Raw genomic sequence first — 12,673 nt, forward strand, 5'->3', positions numbered from 1 at the left:
CTCATTCTCAGTATGAGGCAGGAGCCCTCCCCTCACAGATGTTCCTGCCTGTGTTTCCTCCCGGTATCCCGCTTTCCCACTTACCTCAGGGCTTTGGTCTCCTTCCCCCGGTGAACCTAGTTTAAAGCCCTCCTAAGGCTAAGTTCAGGCAGGACAGATCCATCAATAACTATTACCCAAGATGGTCAGGGACGCAACACCATGCTCAGGGTGACCCTAAACCTCTGAATATCAGAAGCCGGGAGAGGTAGATAGGGATGGATCATTTCATAATTTCCCTGGAGCTCTGGTATGGGCCACTGTGGAGACAGGGTGCTGGGCAGGGTGAGCCATGTTCTGAACCAGTATGGCAGCTCTTCTGATCTTAAATCTTGACCTGGTCTTCTGTCCAGTTTAAATGATTGTAGGCTTTTCTTTTTCCCTCTCCACTGTAATCAAATCCAACACCTGGTTATTACATAGGTTAACTTAACTGCTGTTTCTGTTTACTGTCACTGCAAAAGGGACTTAGGTGTTTGTCCATTCCCTGGTGAAACAGTTTTTTCTTTTAAAAGGTCTTAAAAACTAACACCTCTTTAAATCCTGTTTAACACTGTATTTCAAGAAAGTTAAGTGATCAAGCTAATACAGTCTTTCTCACAGCTAACGCCTCTCCTCGGCCAGTGTCTGGAATGGAGCGAGAACGGAAAGTGAGTATGAGACTGCATCGTGGTGCCCCTGTCAATATCTCTTCATCTGATTTAACAGGCCGCCAAGATACTTCTCGCATGTCAACTTCACAGGTACAGAATAAACATCTTTTTATGGGAAAAGGGAGGGTTTTAATTTGAGAGTACTTATTTTGATCAGGCTGTTGTACCTTCCTATGTCAGTTTACCAGTTAATCAGTGGGATTTCATACTGAAGAATATTCACTTCCCTATTTTATAAAGGAGTTTAGAATATTTAGGTATGTAGTTCCTACCTTTTTGCTTTGTTGGAGGTACCCGAGGAAATATGTTAACACTTGCCACTCATAAGGCCTTTGTCTTATGATATCAGTTCAACATATAACGAAGTATCATATTGATCTCTAAAAAACTGAACAAGGGCAATTTTTTTGTTTAATCTCCATCTTTCTATTTCTTTGTGTACCCCCAGTGGCAAGCCTTTTAATGCCAGGGCTGTATTAAAGAGTCATATGAGAAGATGTTCAGTATACAGTAGGAGCCCAAAGGGTCATATGTGCTATTTGGTGGAATGTGCTATATATTTGTTTCACTAAAGCAGTCAGAACAATGTCCTATATTTGCAATTAGACATGATTACAGGTACTATAATATTCAGGATCTTAAAGGATCTTAAAATTATCTTAGTCATTTTAACTGCAGAATTCAAAAGTCTTGTGCAATCTAGAAAACATGGCTTGCGCATTTTAGTGTTTTGGGTGGTTTTTTCTGTTTGTTTTTTACTGCTGAGAGTATCTAATATTGTAGAAATATAGCAATTGCTGTAAATCTGAGGTGTAAATATGGTGTGGTATACTTAGTCAAGATAATTAAGTCTTGAACTACATTTCTTTCTTCCACGTAATCTTTTACTTTTCTATTCCACTTCTGCCTTGTTCCTTCTTTCACTGTATCTTTCCTGTTTTGATAGCGAGGTAGAAGCCTTAAACATGCTATCAGGTACCTTTCCTTTACAACTTCTGGATTTTTCGCTTAACTCCCAGTACTTTTATTTCCCTTTTTAAAGTGTAAAAGTAAAATTTTCTTAACTTTACTAGCTTTTTAGACATTTTGTAAACAATTGGCTTATTTCTTCCCATCTGTGGCTTTCTAGGAGAAACAAACTGCTAATTGAGTATTTAATACTTATTTGACAAGCACATCATCACTGTCTTTAGTTAGGGTGACATAATTCTGTCAGAATTCAATTTGTATGCCTTCTGCAAAGTTCACCATCTCTCTGCATTAATGGACTTTTTAACAAGGTTCAGAATTAACAGTAGCTTTTTAATTAGTTAAATTAATATCCTTTTAAAAATGTATAATGCCATTTTTTTCCTACACAGTAGACACACACTAGCTGTTTTTATAAATAGTTAAAATTGTGCCTAAACTGCTTAAGTGACTATTTAAGTGCAATCTGTATAGGATGGTGGTAGGCTACAGTGTAAATGGTCATACTGTGGTTGTGTTCATTATAGAATTGCCTTTAAATCAATACAGCATTCTTAGTGTATTGAGAAGATGGGAAATTCTAGACCCAACAGAACCTGTATTTTAAATTTTAGTATACACATGGCTCATCTTAGGGTTCTCTAGAATACAAACTTATCTCCAGACATAAATTAGATTGTGGAGACTTCAGCGATGCATTTGCTTTGAAATATCAGTTATTCACAGTGTCCTTCTATTCAATTAATTGCAAGTAACTCAAAACAAATTAACTCGATTAAACTAATTAATCGTGATTAATCGCAATTTTTATCGCAGTGTTAATAATAGAATACCAATTTAAATTTCTTATAAATAACTTTGGATGATTTATACATTTTCAAATATATTGATTTCAGTTACAACACAGAATACAAAGTGTACAGTGCTCGCTTTATATTATTTTTATTACAATATCTGCACAGTAAGAAAGATCAACAAAAGAAATATTTGCAGTTCACCTCATACAACAGGGGTGAGCAAACTTTTTGGCCCGAGGGCCACATCTGGGAGTAGAAATTGTATGCTGGGTCATGACTGCTCACAAAATTGGGGTTGGGTGCATAGGGGTTGAGGGCTCTGGTTGGGGGTGCAGGCTCCCAGGTGGGGCCAGAAATGAGGACTTCAGGGTGCAGGATGGGGCTCCAGCTGGGGGTGCATTTTCTGGGCTGGGGCTAGGGATGAGTTTGGGGTGTAGGAGTGTCCTCTGGGCTGGGGCTGAGGGGTTCGGAGTGCGGGAGAGGGATCAGGGCTGGGGCAGAGGGTTGAGCTGTGTGAATGGGTGCAGGATCCAGCTGGGGGTGCACGCTCTGAGGTGGGGCTGGGGATGAGGGGTTTGGAGTGCAGGAGGATGCTCCGGGATGGGATTGAGGGGTTTGGAGGGCGAGTGGGGGATCAGGGCTGGGGCAGGGGGTTGTGGCGTGGGGGGAGACTCAGAGGTGCAGACTCTGGGCGGTGGTTACCTCAAGTGGCTCCCGTAGGCAGCGGCATGTCCCTTCTCTGACCCCTACGCAGAGGCGTGGCTGGGTGGCTCTGCATGCTGTCCCGTCCGCAGACACGTTCCCGGCCAATGGGAGCTGCAGGGGCAGAACTTGTGGCGGGGGCAGAGAGGAGCCTCCTGGCTGCCCCTATGCAGAGGAGCCGGGGGGGGGGTGTGTGTCCATGCCGCTGCTTCCGGGAGCTGCGTGGAGCAGCCCCAAACCCTGCTCCCCAGCTGGAGCACCAGAATGGGGCAAGCCTCAGAGCCTGCTCCCCCGCGGGAGCTCGAGGGCCGGATTAAAATGGCTCGTGGGCCAGATTCGGCCCATGGGCTGTAGTTTGACCACTCCTGTCATACAGGTACTTCAATGCAGACTCTTTATCGTGAAAGTGCAACTTACAAATGTAGAATTTTTTGTTTTATTTTGAGTGCAGTTATGTAAAACTTTTTAGCTCTGAAGGGCAAGGTATTGAACTTTGAGTCCCAGATCACTGACTTGTCTGGTGGACCCGCTAGTTTAAAGCCGGGGAGGGTTGGAGTTGTACAGCTGGGGAGGAGGAAGGCGGTGCTTTTTCAGCAGATTTGGGGGAAAGAAAGCAGCTATTTTGAGAAGTCTTAAATTTGGATTTGTATAAATCCTAGCTGAGATTGTGAGCATAATGTAAGTGAGGTGGTTATATCTGGACATTAAATACAACTTATAATATAGCTTTCACTGCCCCATATGTGATGATTTTATTATGTTCAGAGATTTGGCAAAGTATAGTTAATATTGTTAAATCGCTTGGAGATCCTCAGATGAAAAGGTGATTGTCTTTTCTTGCCCAATAGGCATTATTTCAGTATGTACTTAGTGTTTAACTCTCAGATTTGATAGAATTTGAGATTCTTTGTAACGGTCGACATAAAAGCAAGTCATTAGTGGGGAAAAATTGCAGTAAGTGGTGTTTTATTCTTATTCCCTTCCATGTCTGAGTGTGTCTTGCTTGTAATGAAGGATTAAAACTCCTGATGGTAAAGTTTCAGAGTGTTCTGAATCCTGGTGTGGTTAATAACTCATTCCAGATCTTTAGCGTGGCAGTAGTTATGGAATGTTTGGCTCAAATTCGTGCAATGCATTTTTCTAAAGCATATTGGGACTTCGTGCCAGCCTGGATACATGAATCCCTTTGCAATTTTGGAGCCAAAGGGAGTACAGAAAAGAATAATCTATTTTCATACCCTTGTAGCTACCCTTTGTTTAAAAGTCCTGTAGTTTCTCAGTCTATAAACTTACTTACTTTAGTGCATAGTTTAAAACATTTCAGGTCACCGTTAAACTTCAAACATATTTAGCATTTATTGAATTTCACTGATCTCAGAGACTTCCAAAATGTTTTTAGGTATTTCAGATTTGAATCATACTTCTATACTATAATATAGATGATACTGCAAGAATAGTTAGGGAAAATGTTTAATATCAATTTTTGATTTCAAATATATCATGTACAGTATTTGAGAGGGTGAATATATTGAACCATCCAGATTTGTTGTCAGTTTCCTCATTGATAATTCCAGGCACAAGATGTTCTTCAAAGCATGTATTTAAGATTATCTTATTTATGGTTAAGGAATCCTGCCTTTAAATTTCTGATTGTTCCACAGTTGACACTGAAAAATTGGATTCTGGTTGGTGGTGATAGCTCCAAAATAAAGCAGACAGCGTTAAAGGTTCTCATTTGCATTGACACTGCAGAAATAAGTTTCAGATTTTTTTATTTGAATAGTGACTCATGCTTTAGTGTAGAGAATTTTTGTTTTCTAACTGTTATAATCCAACCAGGCCAAAAGAGTTTTTTTCCACATTTAATTTCAAAGGTGCTGAATCGTTTTTATATAAGATAAAATAAACTGATTGGGTATTTGGGATCTTTTTGATCAGGAAAATGTGCCATGTCTCACCTCAGTCAGGGGTTCTCCAGGATGATGTTGCCAGTTACTTTTAATTTTGTTTTAGCTGTAAGAGATGAAGATATCTGGAAAGATATAGGTATGTGTTCAAGTAGTCTGTACACATCCCCACTCGTGAGATGCACCAATGGTGCAGCCTGGACCAAAGTAACTTTCTAGTAGCAGTGCTTGTCAGAGTGCTCTCACACACATGCTGCCCCTCCTCTTGCTGCTACACATATTTGGAGTGAATGGCTATAAAAGGGGGCTTGTCCCAACAACCACCTCAGTTCTTTCCAACCCTGATAGCAGACAAACCAGGAATCTGGCCATCTCCCCCAACCTGCATGTGATGGAACAGATCATTCCTAGTGCTGTCTTTAGTTTATTATGTAACAATTTTAATTTTTATTTCTTTCACTAAGGCTTTCACAGGGGCTCAGTTCCCCTGGTTCCAAACTGTGGAACTGAAGACCACAAAGTTGGGGTTCAAGAGATATGCCTTTTCCCTGCTATCTTTCCTATTTCAGATGCACATGTGAATTGTTTCGCCTTCTTGGAGGAAGGTCATTCACTATTTTAATCCTCTATATGCAGCAGACTGAGCACCAGAGCTAGCAAGAAGTTTCAGAATCAGCTGCAAGCATTGCTACTGGAGGAAGCATTAGCAGCTAAACTTTCTGGCTCCAAGCCAAAGGGATCCACAAGTGTTAGAGACCTGATTCCCCTCTGACAAATGATGGGTCCAGAAAGCCCAACAGTTCTCTGGTGCAGGTGTCTATCTTCTTAACTGGAGCCAGTCCTAAGGTGCCAGTCAATGTGAATCCACTTTATTGGATCATACTGTGCAGAAATCACTAGTCTCAGAGGTGTCAGACTCTTCTGAAAGAGAGAGACTGTGAGAGCATGCCATTAAGGAACTTGTTCCTTACAACAAAATCCAAAAGCGTTCCTTCAAGGTGGAATCTAGAGGCAAATCAAATGGTGATATAGAGCAGTGGTTCTCAAAGCCGGTCCTCCGCTTGTTCAGGGAAAGCCCCTGGTGCGCCGGCCAGTTTGTTTACCTGCCGCGTCTGTAGGTTTGGCCAATCGCGGCTCCCACTGGCCGCAGTTCGCCGCTCCAGGCCAATGGGGGCTGTGGAAAGGGCGGCCAGCATGTCCCTTGGCCTGCTCCGCTTCTCGCAGCCCCCATTGGCCTGGAGCAGTGAACCGCGGCCAGTGGGAGCCGCGATCGGCTGAACCTGCGGACGCGGCAGGTAAACACACCAGTCCGGCGCGCCAGGGGCTTTCCCTGAACAAGCGGTGGACCGGCTTTGAGAACCACTGATATAGAGGACCAAGGTTGTACTATAGAACCATACCCTGCCCCTGATCCAGGGCCAATGGTTAGCTTGAAAATTAATCAGAAGCCTAATAAAACACATATTGCTTCCTTCAAACTGTTGGGTTATTGCAAGCTCTATGATTCAGTAACCATCTTTTTGTTCTGTGTTTATTCACTATATTTCTAGTTCTTCCTGCTTTTTCCCCATACCTCTTGAATTAGTATACAGACATCTAAGATAATGATGTGATTTCCCCTCTCTGTTCCCTCATCTCTCCTTTATCCTTGCTATAATTGACCATGCTCCCCCCAGATTCCAACCCTTTTCCCAGGTATCCATGTTTGTGATTTACTTGTAGGCTTTTGTCTCCTGTCCCCATTAAAACTAGTTTAAAGCCCTCCTCACTAGGTTAGCCAGTCTGTAACCAAAGACACTCTTCCCCTTCCTTGATAAGTGGACCCCCTCTCCGCTCAACTGTCCTTCTTCCTGGAACAGTATCCTGTGGTCAAGGAAGCCGAACCCCTGTGTTTTGAGTGTTAAAATACTCCTAAATCACTAGTGAAAAGCAACAGAGCACTCTCTGGCTTGCCTTAGACATACTCTCATATTAGAAATCTGTAGATCTGCCATTTGGCGTCTAGATCAGATGCTCAGTTGGTAAGACAGTACTGCAATCCTTATTTAACCATCCCAACCATGCAGAGGGAGGAGCACTACTTGCCAAATTCCTAAGAGTGGGAATATACAAAAAAGGTACTCTAAGAAGAAATGAAAGCTACTCACCTGTAACCAAGGTTCTTAAAGATAACCTCTGCACATTCATACTCCCAGCCCACCTTCCCTTCTTGTTTGGAATGCTGATTTCAGCTACCTCAATCTGGGAAAAATTATGGAAAAGCTGCTACAGGTTTCCATTAATAAAGAATTGAAGGAAGGCAATATAATGCTAGTCCACGTGGTTTTATGGAAAATACGTCTTGTCAAGCAAATTTTATTTCATTCTTTGAGATGTTTGGTTGATAAAAGTAATTGCGTAGATGTAATATACTTAAACTTTTGTAAGGCATTTGACTTAGTACTTCATGACATTCTGATTAAATAACTAGCCCTATACAACATCAGTGAAGCACATGTTATATGGATTAAGACCTGGCTAACTGTCAGATCTTCAGAAAGGTAGCTGTCAATGGGGAATCATTAAATAGAGGTGTTTCTAGTAGAGTTCTGCAGGGATCAGTTCTAGACCCACTGCTATTCAGCATGTAAGTTAATGATCTGGAAGTAAATATAAAATCACTGTTGATAATTTTCAGGTGGCACCTGTCCAATTTATTTGAATATTAACATTTGATAGACATGCCTGGTCGGTCAAATGTGGGTATATAGAAATTTCACTCAATTAAATGAAATCACTTGCAACAACATATTATAGGAGGTGCAAAGATGTTCATTGTGTAATATGGTAACACCCTGTTAAATAGAAAGCTCTGACAATATTCCTGTGTATTAGCTTTTGTTTAAAGAGACAACTTTTGTAATGATTGTTTGATATTTACATGCAAGGATTTGTAAACTAATAAAAACTTCCTCAAATAATATTTTTAAAGCATTTTGGAAGAATTGCAGATAGCGCAAATGTTGGCAGAATGATTGATAAATAAAGGTGAGGACAGGGCAGTCATACATAGCTATCTGGATTGTGTGGTAAGCTGGGTCCATTCCAACAAAATGAGCCAAATGCAATGTCATACATCTGGGCAGAAAGAACGCAGTCCATACCTAAAGAATGCGGGGCTGTATCCTGGAAAGCAGTGACTCTGAAAGGTTTTAAGGGTCATAGTGGACAAACCATTCAATATGAGCTCCCAGTGTGATGCTCTGGCAAAAAGCCCTAACGTCCTTAGGGTATGTCTACACTACGAAATCAGGTTGAATTTATAGAAGTCGATTTTCTAGAAAGCGTTTTTATACAGTCGACTGTGTGTGTCCCCACACAAATGCTCTAAGTGCATGTAGTCAGCACAGTGTGTCCACAGTACCGAGGCAACCGTCTATTTCCAGAGTGTTGCACTGTGGGTAGCTATCCCACAGTTCCCGCAGTCTCCGCCGCCCATTTGAATTCTGGGTAGAAATCCCAGTGCCTGATGGGGCTAAAACATTGTCGCAGGTGGTTCTGGGTACATATCGTCAGGCCCCCCTTCCTTCTCTCCTTCCGTGAAAGCAAGGGCAGACAATCATTTTGCGCCTTTTTTCTTGAGTTACCTGTGCAGATGCCATACCATGGCAAGCATGGAGCCTGCTCAGCTAACCATCACCGTATGTCTCCTGGGTGCTGGCAGACGCGGTACTGCATTGCTACACAGCAGCAGTTTATTGCCTTTTGGCAGCAGACAGTGCAGTATGACTGGTAGCCGTCGTCGATGTAGTCCTGGGTGCTCTTTTAACCAACCTTGATGAGGTCAGAGGCGCCTGGGCAAACATGGGAGTGACTCAGCCAGCTCATTTCCCTTTTAAGTTTTGTCTCATGGCGATTGAGTCCTACCGGCAGTGCACTGTCTTTTAATCAGCAGCCAGCAGAAGAGGATGGCCAGCAGTCATACTGCACCGTCTTCTGCCGAGCACCCAGGAGATGACGATGGCTAGCGGTCGTACTGCACAGTCTGCTGCCAGCAAGATGTATAAAGATAGATGAAGTGGCTCAAAACAAGAAATAGACCAGATTTGTTTTGTATTCATTTTCTCCTCCCTCCCTCCGTGAAATCAACGGCCTGCTAACGGCCAGTTTTGAGTTCTATCCGTGAGGGGGCCATTCAGTTTCTCGCAAAGCCACCCCCTTTGTTGATTTTAATTCCCTGTAAGCCAACCCTGTAAGCCATGTCATCAGTCGCCCCTCCCTCCGTCAGGGCAATGGCAGACTATTGTTCCACGCCTTTTTTCTGTGCAGACGCCATATCACAGCAAGCATGGAGCCCGCTCAGATCACTTTGGCAATTAGGAGCACATTAACACTACACACATTATCCAGCAGTATATGCAGCACTAGAACTTGGTAAAGCGAAACCGGGCGAGTAGGCGACGTCAGCATGGTGACAAGAGTGATGAGGACATGGACACAGACTTCTCTCAAAGCATGGGCCCTGGCAATGTGGACATCATGGTGCTAATGGGGCAGGTTCATGCGGTGGAACGCCGATTCTGGGCTCGGGAAACAAGCACAGACTGGTGGGACCGCGTAGTGTTGCAGGTCTGGGACGATTCCCAGTGGCTGCAAAACTTTTGCATGCGTAAGGGCACTTTCATGGAACTTTGTGACTTGCTTTCCCCTGCCCTGAGGCGCAAGAATACCAAGATGAGAGCAGCCCTCACAGTTGAGAAGTGAGTGGCAATAGCCCTGTGGAAGCTTGCAACGCCAGACAGCTACCGGTCAGTCGGGAATCAATTTAGAGTGGGCAAATCTACTGTGGGGGCTGCTGTGATGCTAGTAGCCAGTGCAATCAAAGATCTGCTGATATCAAGGGTAGTGACCCTGGGAAATGTGCAGGTCATAGTGGATGGCTTTGCTGCAATGGGATTCCCTAACTGTGGTGGGGCCATAGATGGAACCCATATCCCTATAGAGCACCAAGCCGGTGAGTACATAAATCGCAAGGGGTACTTTTCAGTAATGCTGCAAGCACTGGTGGATCACAAGGGACGTTTCACTAACATCAACGTGGGATGGCCGGAAAAGGTACATGACGCTCGCATCTTCAGGAACTCTGGTCTGATTCAAAAGCTGCAGGAAGGAACTTTATTCCCAGACCAGAAAATAACCATTGGGGATGTTGAAATGCCTATAGTTATCCTTGGGGACCCAGCCTACCCCTTAACGCCATGGCTCATGAAGCCATACACAGGCAGCCTGGACAGTAGTCAGGAGCTGTTCAACTCCAGGCTGAGCAAGTGCAGAATGGTGGTAGAATGTGCATTTGGACGTTCAAAAGCGCGCTGGCACAGTTTACTGACTCGGTTACACCTCAGCAAAACCAATATTCCCACTGTTATTACTGCTTGCTGTGCGCGCCACAATATCTGTGAGTAAGGGGGAGACGTTTATGGCGGGGTGGGAGGTTGAGGCAAATCACCTGGCTGCTGGTTATGCACAGCCAGACACCAGGGCGGTTAGAAGAGCACAGGAGGGCGCGGTGCGCATCAGAGAAGCTTTGAAAACCAGTTTCATGACTGGCCAGGCTACGGTGTGAAAGTTCTGTTTGTTTCTCTCTGATGAAACCCCCTTCCTCTTGGTTCACTCTGCTTCCCTGTAAGCTAACCACCCTCCCCTCCTCCCTTCGATCACCGCTTGCAGAGGCAATAAAGTCATTGTTGCTTCACATTCATGCATTCTTTATTAATTCATCACATAAATAGGGGGATAACTGCCAAGGTAGCCCAGGATGGGTGGTGGAGGAGAGAAGCACCAGGAGGGGTGGAGGAGGAGGGAAGGACAAGGCCACACAGCACTCTAAAAGTTTAAAACTTATTGAATGCCAGCCTTCTGTTGCTTGGGCAATCCTCTGGGGTGGAGTGGCTGGATCGCCGGAGGCCCCCCCCACTGCGTTCTCGGGCATCTGGGTGAGGAGGCTATGGAACTTGGGGAGGAGGGCGGTTGGTTACACAGGGGCTGTAGCGGCTGTCTGTGCTCCTGCTGCCTTTCCTGCAGCTCAACCATACACTGGAGCATATTAGTTTGACCTTCCAGCAGCCTCAGCATTGAATCCTGCCTCCTCTCATCACACTGCCGCCACCTTTCAGCTTCAGCCCTCTCTTCAGCCCACCACTTACTCTCTTCAGCCCGCCACCTCTCCTCCCGGTCATTTTGTGCTTTCCTGCACTCTGACATTGTCTGCCTCCACGCATTTGTCTGTGCTCTGTCAGTGTGGGAGGACAGCATGAGCTCAGAGAACATTTCATCGCGAGTGTATTTTTTTCGCCTTCTGATTTTTGGTAGCCTCCGGGAAGGAGAAGATCCTGTGATCCTTGAAACACATGCAGCTGGTGGAGGAAAAAAAAAAGGGGGGGGACAGTGGTATTTTAAAAGGCACATTTTATAGAACAATGGATACACTCTTTCACGATAAACCTTGCTGTTAACATTACATACATAGCACATGTGCTTTTGTTCCAAGGTCGCGTTTTGCCTCCCCCCAGCGCATGGCTAGCCCCTCCCCGTGGCTAACAGCGGGGAACATTTCTGTTCAGCCACAGGCAAACAGCCCAGCAGGAACGGGCTCCTCTGAATGTCCCCTTAAGAAAAGCACCCTATTTCAACCAGGTGACCATGAATGATATCACTCTCCTGAGGATAACACAGAGAGATAAAGAATGGATGTTGTTTGAATGCCAGCAAACATACACTGCAATGCTTTGTTCTACAATGATTCCCGAGTACGTACTACTGGCCTGGAGTGGTAAAGTGTCCTACCATGGTGGATGGAATAAGGCTGCCCTCCCCAGAAACCTTTTGCAAAGGCTTTGGGAGTACATCCAGGAGAGCCGCAAATGCCAGGGCAAATTAATCATTAAACATGCTTGCTTTTAAACCATGTATAGTATTTTAAAAGGTACACTCACCAGAGGTCCCTTCTCCGCCTGGCAGGTCCGGGAGGCAGCCTTGGGTGGGTTCGGGGGGGGGGGGGGGTACTGGCTCCAGGTCCAGGGTGAGAAACAGTTCCTGGCTGTCGGGAAAACCGGTTTCTCCGCTTGCTTGCTGTGAGCTATCTACAACCTCATCATCATCTTCCTCATCCCCAAAACCTGCTTCCGTGTTGCCTCCATCTCCATTGAAGGAGTCAAACAACACAGCTGGGGTAGTGGTGGCTGAACCCCCTAAAATGGCATGCAGCTCATCAGAGAAGCGGCATGTTTTGGGCTCTGACCTGGAGCGGCCGTTCGCCTCTCTGGTTTTCTGGTAGGCTTGCCTCAGCTCCTTAAGTTTCACACAGCACTGCTTCGGGTCCCTGTTATGGCCTCTGTCCTTCATGCCCTGGGAGATTTTTGACGAATATTTTGTCATTTCAAAAACTGGAACATAGTTCTGATAGCACAGATTCCTCTCCCCATACAGCGATCAGATCCCGTACCTCCTGTTCGGTCCATGCTGGAGCTCTTTTGCGATTCTGGGACTCCATCATGGTCACCTCTGCTGATGAGCTCTGCATGGTCACCTGCAGCTTGCCACGCTGGCCAAACAGGAAATTGACATT

The 12,673-nt window shown here is 44.8% G+C and overlaps 1 protein-coding gene across 7 annotated transcripts in view; it reads left to right on the plus strand.

Moving 5' to 3' along the window:
- The window catches only part of CSNK1D (casein kinase 1 delta), an 87,975-nt gene that overhangs the window by 47,623 nt on the left and 27,679 nt on the right, over positions 1 to 12,673 (plus strand). For 6 of the 7 annotated variants that reach the window (XR_005227709.2, XR_005227710.2, XM_043528993.1 and 3 more), the window contains one exon: positions 643 to 782. Coding sequence is in view for 5 of the 7 variants with exons in the window: in XM_043528993.1 (XP_043384928.1) it covers positions 643 to 782 (140 nt within the window). In the remaining 2 variants the exon portion in view is untranslated. Of the gene's footprint in view, positions 1 to 642; positions 783 to 5,636; positions 5,664 to 12,673 lie in introns of those variants that run through there. The other variant, XM_043528994.1, reaches the window with a different exon arrangement.

Source organism: Chelonia mydas, chromosome 14 (genome assembly GCF_015237465.2).
Source record: "Chelonia mydas isolate rCheMyd1 chromosome 14, rCheMyd1.pri.v2, whole genome shotgun sequence".
In the NCBI taxonomy this organism is placed as follows: domain Eukaryota; kingdom Metazoa; phylum Chordata; order Testudines; family Cheloniidae; genus Chelonia; species Chelonia mydas.